This window comes from Malaya genurostris, chromosome 3 (genome assembly GCF_030247185.1).
Source record: "Malaya genurostris strain Urasoe2022 chromosome 3, Malgen_1.1, whole genome shotgun sequence".
Classification (NCBI taxonomy): Eukaryota; Metazoa; Arthropoda; class Insecta; order Diptera; family Culicidae; genus Malaya; species Malaya genurostris.
The window spans coordinates 191458948-191477248 of NC_080572.1; the positions used below are offsets into that span (position 1 = coordinate 191458948).

Genomic DNA, 18301 nt, shown 5'->3' on the forward strand with positions numbered 1-18301 from the left:
CGATAGAGTCATTTTGCCAAAATCACTCCGTGGAAAAGCGCTTAAATCAGCACATGGAGGGCATGTAGGAGAAGTCGCTATGAAACGCATTATGCGAGGGTTTTTCTGGTGGCCTCGAATGTCTGTAGATGTAGTGCAATTTGTCAAAACTTGCTACACTTGCGCCCAATTATCTAGACGTAATCCTCCTTTACCACTTACAAACAGAGAGTTACCCAACGGCCCCTGGGAAATTATTCAGATTGACTTTCTCTCGATCCCGAAATGCGGATATGGCGAATTTTTAGTTGTGGTCGACACATACTCTCGCTACTTGTCTGTCGTAGAAATGAGAACTTTGGAAGCAGACTACACAAACTTAGCACTATCCGAAATTTTCCAGAAGTGGGGTTGTCCTCTAGTAATCCAAAGCGATAACGGACCGCCCTTTCAAAGTGTAGCGTTTACCAAGTTTTGGGAAGATAAAGGTATCCAAATACGTAAATCTATTCCATTTAGCCCACAGTCAAACGGATCAGTAGAAAGGCAAAATCAAGGGATTATTAAAGCCGTTTCAGCATCCAGATTAGATGGAACCAATTGGAGATACGCTTTACAGGAATACGTGCACAAACATAACACTTTAGTTCCACATTCGCGACTTGGAGTTACGCCTTTTGAGCTCATGGTAGGCTGGAAATTCCGAGGAACATTTCCTAGCCTTTGGACGAATCGTAACAATGAAATTGATCGAACAGATGTGCGAGAACGAGATGCAGAGTCTAAGCTGATTAGCAAAAGGCACGCGGATACGATTCGTGGAGCTAAGGAATCCGATATAAGCGTTGGTGATACGGTACTACTTGCCCAACACAAGAAAAGTAAAATCGATCCTACCTTTGCCACGGAAAGGTACCAGGTTATAGCCAGACAAGGTTCTAAAGTAGTTGTTATGAGCAAATCGGGTATCCAGTATGCACGTAACGTTGAGGAAATCAAACGAGTGCCTTTTGACATATTATCCAATAAACAGCAGCCAAATGAGGTACACGACATTATTCCAATGAATCCCAATGTATCCGATGATAAAACTTTCACACAAGGCATAAGTCCAACTACAGATCATGCATCAGATACTTCAAATTTACTTAGTAACAATCAGGCAGAAAACACTGGATCTAGAATATTACGAAAAAAAGAAGTGATCAAAAAGCCAAAGAGATATGACGATAATTTTATTTATCACCTGTATTGTTGATTTTCAAACATAAAAGCTTCAAATAAGAACTAACTGAATAAAATGAAATGCGACAGCAACCAAATGGCATTATTTTCAAACGCTTCTAGTCCTTCTAATTCTTCTAATTCACAATCCAGGGGTGCCAATCATAAATACTTGCTTTAATATGAATGATTCAGAGTTTTGTAATAGGTAAGCTTAACTTTAAAATTCCTTATCAATAAGGGAGAACTAGATGTTTATCAATGAATCTTCGGAATGAAATTCATGTATGAGTTATGTTATTGGTGAAACAATTTGTTAGCCGTACAGACACTATATTTTTTTTAATTTTAATAACCTGTATCGAAGAGTAATTTGTATGCAAACACTGTTAGCACTAGAAGAATAGAGGAGAGGAAGAATGTAGTAAATAGAACATAGGTAATCAAAAATAAAAGTGACATTTAAGAACCCTATAACAGTTGTAAGTGACACTGCAATTGATCACCCAATGTAAAACATTATAAAGCGCTGCTTCCGAAATCACAGACAGAAATCGATTTGGGGATTTTTGAGTTAAAAATAACTCTGCGTTTCCATCGATCAAAGCGCGAAACGGAAACTGGAAAAGCAGTGGGGATATGCGTTTCATCGAAAAGCGCGGAACGGAAACTGAAATAGCAGTGGGGATATGCGTTTTACTGGAATAAGAAAAAAAAAAAGAAAAGCATTCATTCTGTGAACTAAATTGATAGTCGGTAGACGTGTTTGTGATTCGCTTACAAATAATTTATAACTTTATTTAAATTCGTTTACGACACAGGGGTTGGGAGGCCTTCTGTTAGTCGTTGGCCCAGGAAAGCGTTTAGTTTGGGATTGTTCTGCGGCCTCCAGAATCGAACAAACGAGGAAGTCATATTCTTCAAGTGGGGGGAGCTCTTCCATTGAATTCAAAATACTAGAGATTCTACTTTGGTATTTAATCCAGTCGATATTTTTTGTCAAATCATATGGAATACTAGCTGAATTAGCAATACATTTGTTACAGCTAATTGAGATGATGATTGGTAAATGATCGCTACCGTGTAAATCAGGCAATATTTTCCAGGTGCAATCTAGTCGAATTGATGTTGAGCAAAGAGATAGATCTAATGCACTTGGGCGTGCAGGAGGTCTTGGGATCCGTGTCATGCTACCCATATTTAATACCGTCATGCTAAAATTGTCACAAATGTTTTGTATTAAAGATGATCTGCTATCATTGTAAACGGAACCCCACATCATTCCGTGCGAATTTAAATCCCCCAGAATCAATCGTGGAGCAGGAAGGGCTTCAACCATTTCATTAAGCTGTCGCTGTCCAACTTGTGCTTTTGGAGGAATATAAACCGAAGCTATGCAAATATCTTTGCCTTTAATGTTTATTTGGCAAGCAACAACTTCTATACTAGAAGTTGAAGGGATGTTTAATCTATAAAAGGAACAGCATTTCTTAATTCCCAAAAGCACTCCACCATACGGAGAGTCTCTATCGAGACGTATAATGTTAAAATCATTAAAATTTAAAGCTATGTTTGAAGTAAGCCATGTTTCGCATAAAGCAAATACATCACATTTTTGACTATGCAATAAAATTTTAAATGAATCAAGTTTTGGCATGATGCTTCGACAATTCCACTGCAGGACAGTGATTGTATCATTTGCGGCGGGTGATAAATTATCCATCAAAAGATACAAAACCTGAGACAATTGGCCATTGAGCTGATAACTGCTTCAAAAAATTTCTAGCTATTGGAAGGAATGCCATTATGAGGGTCTTTAAGGGTTCAGATATATTGAATGCTGAGAAAATCCATTCAACAATTTCCGAAAACTTCAGTAATCCTGTTGGTGGCTGTGAAATGGAGCCCACAGGATTATTACCTTTTTCTGTGCTAGATCCTGGATTGGTTTGTGAATTTGACAAACCAGGAGGCACAGTCTTTGGTTTTGACTTTTTTTGTTTAACACGGGGATCTTTTTTTGAAGATGAAACTTTAGGTGTCTTTTTTGGTAATTTGGAAGAAGACTTCTTTCTCTTAACTGACCCTTGGGTAGTGATAAACGAATTACCTTCACTATTTTCGTCAGAGTCAGAGTCCTCTGTTTCCTCTAGATTTGAAAACCCGTTTTCGGTTTCCAAAGGGGGACATCAATGACCGTTTTAAGCATTTCTGCTTATGTGCGCTTAGACCGTGCTTTTAAAGAAAGCTTAATTTTGTCTTTGTGCACTTTAAATGCAGTGCATACTGAAATATCCTCATGAGGACTTTCCCCACAATAAATACATTTTTCAATTTCCTTGTTGCAATCATTATCTTTATGAGGTCCTTCACACTTAATACATTTTGGTTTATTGCTACAGTAAGTAGCTGTGTGTCCGAATTTTTTGCAGTTCGTACAATTCATTACATTTGGAACAAAAAGCCGAACAGGGAGGCGAATTTTATCGACATAGACATGGGACGGCAACGCAGATCCGGCAAATGTCACTCGAAACGAGTCTGATGGGCGATAAACTTTTTTTCCCTCTTCATAAACTACTGAGTACAGTTGTTTGCACTCCAGTATTTTCACACCCTCAAGCATAGAGTTTTTGAAACGACCAACACCATGCTTGAGTAAATCATCTACCGAAAGACTCGCTTCGGTAACAACACCGTCAATTTCGACATCTTTGGAGGGTATGTAAACTTTATACTCTTTATTGAAATGTTCCGAAGAGACAATATCATTCGCGTGTTTCAAATTATTTACCACAACACGAATTTTATCGTTATTTACTTTTATGATCTCTTTGATTGAAGAGAATCGTGATGTCAAACCTTTAGAAATTTGGTAATTGTTTAATGGCTTTGATATACGTCTAAAAAAGACTATCCAAGGCCCAGAAGAGCTCTCCTGATATTTTTTCGTTCGTGGGGGTATAGGATTCATGCTAGGATTTACGTCCATGGATTCATCCATCACATTAAAATTTTTAATCAAACTTTAAAGTAAAAAATGAAACCAACACTACACAGTACTCAATCAAAAGGAAAAGAAAAAACTTCTACCTTGAAATTGTTGTCTATCTCCGTTGCACTGCCGTGTAGATCTTCGTTGCTCTAGATGTTCTTGTTGGATGCTGATTGTTGGATGTGATGCTACTGCTACCTGACATCCAGCACCACTCGATTTCCGATTTACTTTTGTCTTCGCCAGCTGCAACCAGCGCAGGTCACCGGTGTATACCTGCGTGTTGTATGGCAGTGGAAAGACCGAGTTGTCTTGTCTCCTTCTTCCTTGTGCTCCGCACCGAAATGCTTCTGCACCGAAGTGCCTTCGCACCGGTGTGCCTTTGCACTCTCCTTCTTCGATGTGCCTTTGCACTTTCCTGCTCAGCACTTGTGGCTGTATATTGTAACCTGGGTAGAGCTTGGGAAACGCCCTTTGTTGTTTCCTTCACCAGCTTGGCCCAGCACTAGGGCTCTCTTATGCAGCACGATTTTACGTTTTAACGGCTGTTGCCAACAGGTCTCTACCTGTAGTTCAACCGTTGTCGTATTTAACGCGTGTAAACTAACCAGCGTTATTAAACTGTACGCTTCTATACACAACCTTCTCGGTTGAACGGCTATTACTGAATGATTTTTTTTTTTTAAACTGATGTTGAAAGTTAAATTTACTATGAAGTTGTTTGTTAAAAAACTGACAGGAACGCACAAGTAAAATATTTGTTATTTTTCACAAAATATTTATAGAAACAAAGTCTTGTAATTTCAAGTTACAATATTTGCTATTTTGAACCAAATTTTCTTTTGTCACTATTTTAATAAAATAATTCGTTGCGTAAAATCACAGATAACCGATATAAAGGCTAGAACAAAATTTTTCAAAATCCTGTGTAAATTTTAAATTTGCTATACGTTAGAAACTCTACTTCCACCTAATCAACTATTCGCCGCGATCTTTCAAAACGTTCATTTACGTTCCGGAACGATAACAAAATTCTTCTGCTTGTTATAGAAATATTCTAACTACAACAATTTTAACATTTGTCACACGATTTCCCTAATTGTTAAAGGCAACTTTTTCCATGTCGCATAAATCACACGAGAATTCTATCGGATTAAAACAAAAACAAACTTATCATTTTAACCAACATCAAATCTAGCGTGAAGTGAATGTTGCACCCAAAATTGTGTCTCACGTGGAAGCGGCACCCATATCGTGGCATCTCGTGTCGATCGTGGTGACATCTGCAAGTGTTCACCACGCTGATTGAGCAAATTTTACACACAGTTCATATGTGAGCCTGTATATCTGTTATCTGTGGTAAAGTAAAACTTATTCACGTCAAAAAAGGTGTTTGTTTGTTGGAATTAATGATAATTTTGCCCATTATAATTGTTTCTATTACCAAGATTTAGATTTTTGAGACTCGATTTGTTTACTTATGTAAGTTTTTTCGTTATATGAATATTCACCCCGATTTTGCAATCCGACGGATTTGTGATACGAACGAATCTACACTTTCGTTCGAGCGCCTTCCAAAACACTGCACAATATGTCGAGTTCACCAGAAATTACCCTCGAACGATTTGTGTAGACAGCAAGTGGAAAAGTGATTTATTATTTTCTGCCTATAAGTAAACAAAAAGCTTTTAGTGGTTCTAATGTTTTAACAACTTTAGCACCTGTACCTCAATCCATTCGATGTACTCTTCGAGATTTTTTTTGTTTGGTTAATTAAAAGACACTTACTGAAAATTTTAATAACTGTTTGAGAGTTAGTTTCACGACAATCAGTTTTCACAGAAGTTCGGTTATAAGAAAATTAATTTACCATACGGACATAGTTTTTACCGTACTCCGCGGCTATTCAGATTTACCGTATGAATTGTATATCTGTTTACAAAATTCTGTACCAAAAATTTACGTCAAACTGAACGTCCGGCAAAAAATTGCATAATTATAGTAAAATATAACTCATGTACCGAAATATCGGTCATTTCTATAGATTACCGAAATTTCTCGTCAAAAATATTACTGAATAAAGGAATTAATTCTTATTGTGTACAGAATAGGTGTGAATAAGATTATCAGGAACGACGATTTATCGTTTTGTAAATGATAAGAGAAATCTTTTTGGAACAATTATTTATCATTTAAATACCAGTTCTGAGCAAATAGAGGTATGATTCCGATTTGTTCGAGCTGTAACAAATTTCCACCAATCAAATTCGAAAAAATAATCAATACTTTAGCTGTTAGGCGATCGCGGAATTTTCCGTGCGCAGTTGAATACTCCCAAAGACATCATATTACCATAAATCAAATAAACATAGATTTCCCATTGTATGAAGACACTAACAGCGCTTCTAGTGAGAAACGGGTGTACTTTTTTTTTCCATTAGCTAACTGTGGTTGTGTTAAATGCGCAGGCAACTTTGTACGTGCATTTTAGGAGCATTTACGCACCCATTCCACACCAGACGGCACTTTTGCTGTCACGGGTTGCTCAACTACAGTACTATTACACTGGGTTTATTTTATTTATGATATTACCAAGACAATCAGCTCTCACAGCATGGCGCTCTCTAGCAAGTCTGCATCGAACCTCGTACACGTTAGGTGAGGTAAATGTCAAACTTCCAGGTGCTGAATTGCTCAAGAGTAATCGGAATTTGGATCCTCCGTGGAAGGATTCAAGGTTGGAGGGACGAAAAACTCGCATAAGTCGCCGAGTCGGAAGAAGAGAAACTCGATGTGTCGATACGTCGTGAATCGCCATAGACTAGGTTTCATTAATATTCACCAGTGATGGAATCAGTTGTAGTTATTTTCTTATATGAAACGTTTCACCTGTAGAACATGAACGTTCCTAAGAGATTACGTTATTACGAGATAGGTCAATAATTATTTATCCGTAGGATTCTAGTGATAATTTTAGAAATAAAACAAATGTGTTCTCATCGCTTTTTATTTTCTGCAGTTGGTTTTCCTTCATTGGTTTGCCTTAGAAACTAGGGTTTCTTTCATTTCACTTATAAGCTAAAGAGTTTTTTCCTCTTTTTTCTGTCACTTAAAAGTATTTTCTGTTTTTTTTTTCATTTCGACATTTTTCGCAATCATTTTCGCTATTTATTTCGTTCTTCTACTCATCGCTATTTTCATTTTTGTAAACCTTTTAGTTTTTAGTTTTTTTTTGTATTTTTACTGTTCAGGGTTTACTCACTTAATCCTAAAAATCTTTTTCATCTATTTTTTCTTCATTTTAATCCTAATTTCATTTAACATCATTAACCCTAAAAATCAATCCGTCTTCAAGCGTCAATCTTTCTCTGTAGTCGATCAATTAAGTGTGTGTGTGTTTTTTTTTCTTCATCTCGTGTAATCGCTTTCAATTTTAACTACTTTTTTTCAATTGAAAAAAGAAAACTGAAACGACCACAAACGGAATTGTGTGATTGAACAGCCCCTTAGTTAATACGCGTCCGATTTGCGATTCATTATTCACCCCGAGAGGATAGGAGTAGTGTCATACAAAAAAATATTTTTTTATTGTGCAAAATGAGACGAATTGGAAACCGAACTTGTAAACGAAGGTGGAAGCCCCGCACGCGATTTTTTCTCAAGTGTGAACTTAAAACATGTTTCACAAATGAGTGCCTGACAGAATTTGAATTAGTTTCACATAAACAAATGGAAGATTTAGCATACATTGTTTTCGTTCAGTGTAGGAATCAGTGTGTTTGTGTCTGTGTTTACTTCATTTCAAGTTTCAATTATTTATTATCGGTCGAAATTCATTAAACGAAAAGATTTTTAAAGGGAACACAATTTTGCCGGATTCTTCTCGGTCTCTTTCAGCTTCTCTAGTCTAAACAATTTTTTATCCTAAATATTTTCTTACACACTATCAAAAATCTTTTCATTTGTTTTATTCCTATTTCCCTTCTTACGTTCCACTTACGCTTAGTGTGTCTGTGGTTTGTTTTCTTATAAGCTAGTTGTTTTTTTTTTCTTAAGCCTATAGCTACTTTTCATTTCAGCTACTAATCCTCTGGTTTTCTCCATTTTCATCATCCTATTCTACTTCTACGATTTTTCCTACGTTTCCATTTCATCTACATTTTTTTTTTACTTTATTTTATCAACTTGCAAAACCAATTATTTAAAACACTTGCGAAATTTTGTAACTATACGAAAGCAATCGATATCCAAAGTTGTTAGATAAGTTCCTTTCGTCGACAAAAAAAAAATATTGAAAAGGAAATTAAGGTTATTCCACGTTTGAAATTTTTTGGCAAAAACCAATACGAGATACCTGAGCTATAGCTTCAAAAGTTTACACTCATGGATCAATGCAGTATGGAAGAGCTGTGATGCTAGTTTCAGAGTCCAGATGCTACTCGGTGTTGGAAACATGCACAACAAACGCCCTCAACGCCAAAGAAATGCAGTATCCGGATACCACACCGTGTTTCGTAGCATGCGGATTGCTGTCTTGGTATCCTGTTATGAAACGATGCGATACGAAACAGTTCTAATGTAACAAATTCAGCAAAAATAAGCCTGCCGATGAATATACGTATTTATTTTTTTTGTTGCGCTCAATGGTTTTGCACTGTTGATTTGTGTCTCATTTTCTGCCATCCGAGAAAAAAATACGTGAAATTTGCAAATATTCTTGCTCGTTTGCCCTATAGGTTCTAAACATTCTGCTGGGATAAAAGGTAAATGGTTCCAAAAAAAGTCTCGTGCGAAACCGTGCCACTCTATAATGGTTTTTGATTCAATTTGTGGATTTTTGTTTTTTGTTGTTGTATATTTTTTTTGCATTTGTTGCCGTCTTTCACTAGAGGTTTCTTCTAAGTACGCGCGAAAAAAGTCATCCGCGTGGTTCTCCCATGCTAAATAAAATTTAAAACTTCTCCGCAGTGGGTAAATGTGTGTTTGGATGTAGTTAGTTTCGTTTGCGAATGTATGTGTGTATAAGGATACAGTCGTATGTTTTTTTCTTTCATTTGCTCTGCTTCGTTTCTCAGTGAGTTCATTTTTTTGCCGTACTAAATGTATAAGTAAAAATAGTCTGATTTGTTGTCTCTTGCTCTGCTTATCCATCATCACTAATCTGATTGGGTTCTAGATTTCCTCTTTGTGATAAATAAGAAAATATAGCTTAAAATTTTAGTGATGACCAGAGTGGTATCGCACCATCAGACATTTTTTTCTTCTTACAACTTCAACAATTAGTGTTCTGTTTTTTGTTTATATTTGCGCCTTTTGTGTTTTAATATATGTTCAGTCATTTGTTAATCATTTCTCATAACTTTTCATTTTTATATTTATTTCCGATAAAGTTATTTATTGTATACTTTTCTTAATAGTGTTCTTGTTAAGTGTTTTCGAAGATGGAAGATTCTCAAGTTGTCTTGTTTTTCTTTAGTTAATAGTTTTGTGTGTGTGTGTTTGTTGTATGTGTTTTTTTTATAGATTCAGCAGTGTTTTAGTACAGGTTGTAAATCAATGACATTCAGACAAAAGTGCTCTTGTTGTTGTCAGTAAAGTTTGGCGATTACATCTTCTTCCTACTACAAAAAGGTGTCCTGAACAAAGATGGTTTCTCCACAACGACGGTTTAATGATGCCAACTGAATAGTACGAACAGCGGAGCATGTTTCGAAAAGACGGAATTTTCTGATTTCTGCGCAGACAGTGCGTACCAAACCCTTTAGTTTGTTATATAATTTGAATATTACGTTACTTACGCTTAAAAATCGTCCTTAAAAATCGAGAGAACAGTGAGCGATACGACACACCTTTGAAAAAATTGTTACGTTCTGCGTTCAATAAGTAGATATATTACACTGTATCAAACAAGTCTCCAAGAGAGGCTAGCAAAAAACGATATTAGTGAGAGTGTGATTCGTGGACTAGAGCGTATTAGTGGATTAGTACACCTTATGAATACTCCATTTGTTTGTCGATAAATAAGCTATACAATACAATATTGATGATTTTCTCTTTCCTTCGAATAAACAAACAAAAAATAATATTCGTATCACAGATTGGAAATACTATCACATAGCGGTTTTCCTTCTTTTCCGTTTTTAAATCCTTTATGTTCTAAAACAATAATCGTCCTATATTGTGTATATATGCAATAAATAATCGATAATTCGCTTGATTATTACTATTAGTACGCACCGTCAACCGCGCGGACACTGGGTAACATTACTGAAGTCAACGAATTCCGTCTTCTCGCGGCACTTCACCGTTTTTCGATACAGAAAAAAGCTCTCAATTATTTAGCGTTCTACGGCATCAGAGTTGGATGGGTGGGACAGAATCAAGTGTTTCAATTGTACAAGAATCTAGGAAATAGGGCTACCATCGCTCAGGCGATGACATTTGTTACTATCTTTTTTTGTAGAGACTGCTGCTATCTCGCATTCCGAGTTTACGTATAAAACCTACTGAACAGATCAGCTTTGCTGTACTGGACAAACTCTCTCTTTCTCTTTCTCTGTACGTATTGAAGCACAGCGTCCCGAGTGCTCGAGAACATCCGAGGCAGTCATCGAGCTGACATGTTGACATTGGCTTGGAAAATATATCATCTTGATTTGTATTATCATTGATGTTGATGTTGTTTTTGTTGTTGTTGTTGTTGTTGTTGGTTTTGTTGTAGTTGCTGCTGCTTTAACACTGGCATGATTCGTTTTTCTAATATTTTTTATTTAGATTTTTGACGAGGTGAAAATAACAGTTTTCACACACATACATATTTGTCTTAGTTACTTGCGTGTTATGTTTTCGTTTTCCTCTTTCCTGCGCACGAATTTCATTCGTTTGCGATAACAATTCGACAAAAGGGGATTTTCAAAAATATTTGTGTAGAAAAATTGAGTTGGTTGTTCTTTTCTCTTTGTTAGTTGTTTTGCTTGAATCTTTGTTACTGTTTGTCATTCTGTGTATTCGCATATTACATACACCATAGCACTTTGATTTTAATGTTTTCGTGTTGTTTGGTTTCATCTCTCTAAATAGACATCTTCCGGTTGTTTTCAAAAAACGCGGGTTCAGAGTTTTACTGTTGCGTACGAAACTGACAAGATGTGTTGCACTGCTGCTAGTATTAGACTGATTAGACTGATAACAAGTGCTGCTGCACAGCTGCTAGCATTAGACATACACACGCATTAGGAAAAAGTGTGGCATGTTACAAAAAATTGTGAAAAAGGCACAATTTTTATGTTAGTCCTTCTAGGCTGCGTTTTTGTTCGCTTGTTTGTTTACTTGCTTTTCTGATCATAGGATACCACATCGAGACTGACATATGCTGGTTTGATGCTGATTATGTTTCCGGAAGAATCAATTGTGGAGCTTGCGAAGGAACGAGGATGTGCGTTGGTGAAAATAAACTATAAGGAAAAATAAGGTGAAAATATTGAGATGAGAAAAATAAACAAATAAATTGATAATTACCTTCATTAGGTTTAATAGAAAAAGGAAAGACACTTACGTTGTTACTTTCAATTGCGTTTTATTTTTTTTTTAGTCCGGTTTGATTTTTTTCAATGGCATTAGTAATATTGACGAGTTGACAGAAAATAAATCCGAGAAATGTTTAAGAACATAACTCTGCTGGTAATGGGGAACATGCTGCCTGAGCCACATTGTTATGAATCCAGATTTTAACACAAAACGACACGCTCAAACTATTTCTCATATAGATGATAATTGAAAGAAAAGACTAAAAGTTTAATTTTATTTGACAGTTCTTAAAGAAAATTGTTTCTACGCTTCAGTAATTCGATCCAAGCGTGCGATAAAAGGCGGATGGAAAATGTCAGACATTCTGGAAAGCGTGAATGTGAATAAAACTACCACATTTCCATTACAGTTCCAACGGAACTAACAAATGCAAAAATACAAAAAAAAACAAAATTTCTCCATCGTTTGTTCTGATGTAGATGCGTTTGTTTCATTCGCTTCAATATTGAAAATTTCTTTGGGATCAATTTCTTGTTTCAAAAAGAACTGAATTGTCCGCTGAAAATCGATGCTGACAGAACAAATTTCCCAACTGGGCTTCTAGCTGGTGTCCAGCGAACGAACGCAACGCTATGAAACTGCCCGGCCACAGTACTGCACACGGTTTGTATTGAATCAATACTGACACAAGCTCGTCTCGTGACACAATCAATAAGGCGAGACTGACGAAAGCAAACTTACAAGAAATATAGATTTTTCATTGATTACTCTCATTGCTCATTTATTAGCTTAATGTAAAAGAAAAAAACAGTTGTTTGGGACCGATTTTTGATTCTTAGTAGGACCAAATTATTGAACTTATTCCATATAGTATAGTTACCTCAATTAGCGTTGGAATATGGCAACACTTATTTCTAAACGTCAAATAGCATCCTACACTGAAAATCATTTTTACCTATTGTTTGAGGAAAAATCACTCATTATCGAGCAATTCTATAAGCTACCCAAAATTAGGTCGTTATCTACTCAAACTTTGACTTAATCGTAAAAAATGGGTAGCGTGCTTTGTTATGGAATAACATTTTGAGTAAACTTACATTTACCTAAATTTTGAGGTCATCACTCGTTACCTAAATTTGGGGAGATGCACTTTAGTTTATATTGGGTAGGTTTTAACCCAAAATTAGGTAGCGGCTGCTAAGAGTGTATAGCTGAGTGTTTTAAATGCAAAGCATGCTCAGAACACTTCGTCATTCGGGTCGACTTGTGCCATTTCTAGTAAGTAGCAATACTCGGTTCGACGGAATCAGAAATTATTGCAGAAAAAAGATTCGTACCATGCCTCAACTGTTGGTGATTAAGCACCATAGGGGGAGGAACCGTGTTTCGATAGTTTAACGATTTCAATCGTGCTGGGTAATAGGGCCATTTTTAATAACAACTCTTGTTTATCTCAAAACATATCGGGACTCCTCGTTGATAATTAATTTACATTGATTTGTATCCGGATGGAACCAGAACTCAAATTTGTTTATTTCTCAAGGTTTTCTTGTTATAAAAAAATCCACCGAAAAACTGCAATTTGTGTACCTTTTCATTTGAGTTTAAATTCAATTGAAAATGTAAGCAAATCAACTATAAATGTCAATCATTAACTTTCTTTCATTTCGAGTTCAGAAGGTTTTACTCATAGACATAACCTAATAAAATGAGCAGGATGAACATCAATGAGTTATCAGGGTTATGTTTACATATTCAACGGTGTTCCTTAGTATTTCATTGTGTTTCTCGTCAGTCCACTGCATTCCCGTGCTACCAAACAACCGATAGTTGTCAAAGAAGAGTTTGATTTATTGGCAGTTAATTTATGTCATTATCGCACTTAATTAGGTTTTACAAGATGACAACTTGAATGAACTCGTGATGAAAAAAGTTTGGTAGTAAACAGCTAGGACAGGACCTGACAATTGTTAATCCACTTTTAGGACCAATTTCGGACCAGCTCGTGATTGGTTGAAATTGACATAAGCAAGTACAAGTTGTTGAAATCAATATTACTGCAGGGTGGTAGAAAAAGTGTTGTCAGTATCGTCGGTAACAATGTAGATTGATATTGGATATTTTATTTTTCGGGCCATCTTTTCAAAATTATTAATTTCAATAGGATTTAAGTTCAATTTGTTTTTAAGTCCTGTCAATGCGGAAAGTTTACGAGTACATTTAACAATCACTGAATGTGATACAAAGAGAAAGCCTGAAATCACGAAGTGTGATATGGACGAGAATATTGATTATGTTGGTTGAGAATAGCACCGAATCTTTGGATACTTCTGTATGTTATTATTTTTCTCAAATAGAATATGTTGAATACTTTAGTTAATAAAGCTGCAAGAATTAATTACCCAAAATTGAGTGTTTTTGAAAAATTTTATTAAGCTGTTTCAACTAAACGTTTTCTTCAAAACAAACACCTGATCAAAATGAATCCAGAGCTATATTTTTGACCGATATAACATTTGTCTAAGTGTTTTCAAATGATAAACAATTGCATGTTATAAGGGGAGAAAGTTTTCAGAATGAATAATTATCTCTACTGGCAACAGTGATCGCGAGGCATTTATTATTTACAGCAGGGAGCAACCGGAATAAGAGAAATATTTTTTTGGAAAAAGAAGCCAGTTGTCTGGTCCTGTCCTAGGTAATCAGTGGTTTGTTTAGGTTAGGTTTTTAATCGTGACAGCACAAATGAACAAGCGTTCATCATTCGAAATTCAGTCGCACTGCCTTCTCGGACTTTGTCTTATGTAGCGCCAAGTCAAAACAATGGAGGTTAGCAGTGACGGTAAAAAACCTAATACTCAATTACACGCGTTCAAATCGTCATAAACATGAAGACAAATTACTGGTAGCCGTCCAATGACGTTTGTCCTATTAGGTTTTGCGAAAATAGAATAACCTCACTAAATGAGCTGGGTGAACATCGTTTGACAACTATCAGTGGTTCGTTTACATGTTCATTCCGTACAATTCCATTCTGTTCCTTGTTATTTCTCATATCATTCCCTTGTGTTCCTGGTCATTACAGTGAAAACAAACTACCGATAGATGTCAAAGATGAATTTGATTCATCCACAGTTCATTGGTGTCGTCATCGTGTAAAACCTAATTAGAATTTACAAAATATCAGAACTAATGAACTTGTGATCAACACGTTCCTGAATACTGAATTCACTCGAAAGTTTTTCCATCAGAAAATCAAGTACACTTTTTCGAATGAGCAAAAAACGGTTTCCCAAAAATTTATGTAACTCTAAATAGTTTGTATCAATGAAAGCGGTACCAGACCCTGTCAGCTTGGAGCGAAACCAATCTTTAGTTCAGTAACGCCATCGCACGGCTTAGGAATCTTGTGCGATTTATTACCTAGAGAAAAAGCAGATTTTCTAGAATTTGTTTCCCAAAAATTGTGATACCTTATTTTCGGTGAAAACTTGAAAAATTTTCAAAAAACTTTTTCTCTAAATCATTCAAACGCAAGAGTAAAGCACAATTGCCAAGAGCGACCGGGGTTCCAATGATCAAACAGTCAACTGACTAATCCTTAGTCCCACGTGGTAAAACTTTTCTCGTCGAAGAAGGGAGAAATTTACTTACACTTTCCCTGTTCTGTGGTTGCTTGATTTATATCATCATGGCACCAATTTCGCCATTCGCCATTACATTGTCCACCACCAGGCGCGTATACAGGGGGGTGTTTTAGGGGTTCAAACCCCCTCCGAAACTCAAAAAAGTATGATATTATGTAAACTCTTTTTTTCAAATAAGTAAAAAATAAAATGAATAATTTTCAACAAACGACTCCACAATAAAAAAATTTCAAATAATTATATAAAAAGTTCCATTTGTATGGAAATTGATCAACATGTTCTGAAACACCCCCCGAAATTTTTTTCTGGGTACGCGCCTGTCCACCACCCTTCTCTAACCAAAAAACAAAACGGAATCTGGGACTTTTTTTTCTTTCACATCCGCCGCATGGAAAAGGTGATGACATTCCCGGTGGAATTCGAGAAAGGCCAGAAAATGTTTTCCGTCCTAATTTCTCTTGAGTACCTTATCGATTAGTAATTAAAAATAAATTAATCGTAACGCCGATATTTTTTGCTTCCTCGTTTCACTTCGGCGGGTGCAAAGTTTTCTCCGCTCTGCACCATCACCGAGCTCATTTTATTCAATTTAAATCGCCTTCCAAAATCTTCTCTTTTTTTTTCTTACGCTAAAGTTCACACCTCAAAAAAAAAAAGAAACAAAATCATTTCTTTCTTTCCACTTTTTGCTAGCTTTACTGCCATTCTGCAAAACAAATAGACGCAATCGTGATCGCGAACATATCGCTTTTTTTAAATTTCCCATCCTAGTTCTGTTTTCGCTTAAACACTACAAAAAATATAACTAATTCAAAAAAATCATTATCTTCTCAGATTTGATAAAACGACCTACGCTTTTTTTCATTTTTCTCGTATTTCTCCTTTCGTGGGAAAACTTGGTCTTATCATCCCAGTGTTATTATTCTCTTTCGTCATATCTATTTTTCTTTTCTTTCGTTCTTTTATCGACTCTTCTCATGCAAATGTGTTCTCCTAAATTGTAAATTTTCAAATCGATCTATCTAAAAACTAAAAACTAAAATTATGAACTAGCTTTCCTATGTAATTCTGCTCCCTCTTAGCTCTCTTTTTCTCTCTTTCTCACTTTCTTTCTTTGCTTGCATGCACAGTTAGCGAAAATCAATCCTCAAATCAATTTGCTTTCTTATCGGACAAAAATAAATTAAAAAATTAACCTAAGCAGTGACTCTCACTTTATTTTTTTTATCTCATTCTTTCCTTGCTCGCTCTTTATGTTCTGTCTGTCTCACTCTCTCTCTCTCTCTTTCTCATTCTCTCTCTAGATTTCATTTTCGATCGAGTCTAGCTGAGTCAAGCTAGGTAAAAATGGGAATCATTGTGTAATTTCTGTTCCGGTAGTAAGGTGAAAACACCGACCTACGTCAAAGAAAAGTACATTGACTAATTGGCAGGCTCATTCCATGATCGCACACTGCCCAATCAGTCGGCTCACTAGTTTTTCTTCCTATCTCAAAAACACTTCTGCAAAGAAGTTCGTATGCATGTTTTCTTTCGATACATCAGGTTTTTTTTGGTTTCTCGCCTGTTTTTAAAGAGACATTTCGTTCTGCCTCGGTTTTCATTTCGAAATATAGTCAGTACTTCTCGTTTTATTTCGAGTTCTTACTTCTCTCAACAGACGTGTCTCTCTGCAGTCGCAGAGATGGTGAAATAAATAAGGTTTGGAAACAAAAAAAAATTGCTATCAGAAATAATAATAAAAAAACTGTAAACAGAAAAAAACTTAACAAACAAAATAGGGACTCGTCTCTATCCGGCCGACCGGTTTCAGTAGAAACTTGCTCCAAACTTCGCTTCTCGTACGTCAACAACAGTGTTTATTTCTGATCGGTTACAGAAAACGGGGCACAATCCTAAAAAGTAACAGTCAATAACCAATCCTCATCACTCCTGGTGATGATGGTTTTGGGGCATAATAAACTTTAAAGTCACAATTTGGTTCGCGGAGAAAAAAAAAAGTACAAACTTTCAACACAAACATCCTTTCATTCCTTACGCACTGCATCTTCTAGATCTTCCCACGCATCAAGTTCGGTTCAAGTTGTGGAATTCATTGAATAAGGGTTTTTTTTACTTTGCCTTCAAGTCATGTGGAAAAATCAGTGTTCCTCGTGTCTCGGATGAGGTATTGGTTTTCTTATATGCTTTTGGGCTTTACTCCGAATGTCCCAAATCTCGTAAATTTCTTTTAACCGCGTTTGGCATTTCCCTCCTACTCGAAACTCTGATAATATCTCGCTCGGAGAATTGTAAACTTACGACTTGTAGTCGTTTGTTGCTGTTTATGATTTTGTTTGATTTTTTTTACACACAAATTATTCAATTGTTGGCATCCAACAGCTGATACGGCGACAACGATGACTTTCTTTTGCTGCTGTTGTTATTTTTGTTGTTGTTGTTGGTGGTGGTGATGGTGGCTGCGGTGGCGGCGACGAAGACGACGACGACGACGACGATTGCAATGACTGGAGACTACTGTTTCAACTGGCGGCTACAAACGACCTAGATCTGGCGGGCCCCTGATCCGGATCTCTACTTCGGAGCATGTTGATACTGTGTGGTGTATGCATCGTCTGGGGAGGCCGCCGTGCTGGCCTGCTCCGAGTCGCCCATCTGCATCGTATGGATGATTGACGGCGTGGGTGCGTAGTAAGGATACGTCGGACTAATATACTGTTTTTCAAAAAAAAAAACAAAAAAAAGGTGCACACTGTTAGGTACTGAACTTTCAAGAGATTCATCGTTTCTAGAAAAGGGTTCTACTTTTATCGTCAGCTCATCTAGTGATGTCAGTAGAAACCGTCCCACCACGTGAATAAGTTGAAGTTTTAAATTTATAGTGACGATGAGAATAGAACCTGAAATTCCAAAACTCCAAGTTTTTTCT

General features: G+C 36.3%; 2 protein-coding genes across 17 annotated transcripts in view; both read right to left on the bottom strand.

Annotated features, from left to right (window-relative positions):
• Nucleotides 1-1065, bottom strand: part of LOC131434629 (large proline-rich protein BAG6) — a 35023-nt gene extending 33958 nt beyond the window's left edge. For 2 of the 4 annotated variants that reach the window (XM_058601546.1, XM_058601544.1), the window contains exon 1: nucleotides 877-1064. In XM_058601546.1, the coding sequence (XP_058457529.1) occupies nucleotides 877-1035 (159 nt within the window). In that variant the 5' untranslated portion in view covers nucleotides 1036-1064. Of the gene's footprint in view, nucleotides 1-876 lie in introns of all 4 variants that reach the window. The other 2 variants (XM_058601545.1, XM_058601547.1) reach the window with 2 other exon arrangements.
• Nucleotides 1066-7191: 6126 nt separating this feature from the next.
• LOC131439125 (protein alan shepard) overlaps nucleotides 7192-18301 on the bottom strand; it is a 553131-nt gene continuing 542021 nt past the window's right edge. For all 13 annotated transcript variants that reach the window (XM_058609775.1, XM_058609774.1, XM_058609773.1 and 10 more), the window contains one exon: nucleotides 7192-18087. In XM_058609775.1, coding sequence (XP_058465758.1) covers nucleotides 17947-18087 — 141 coding nt within the window. In that variant the 3' untranslated portion in view covers nucleotides 7192-17946. The remainder of the gene's footprint in view (nucleotides 18088-18301) is intronic.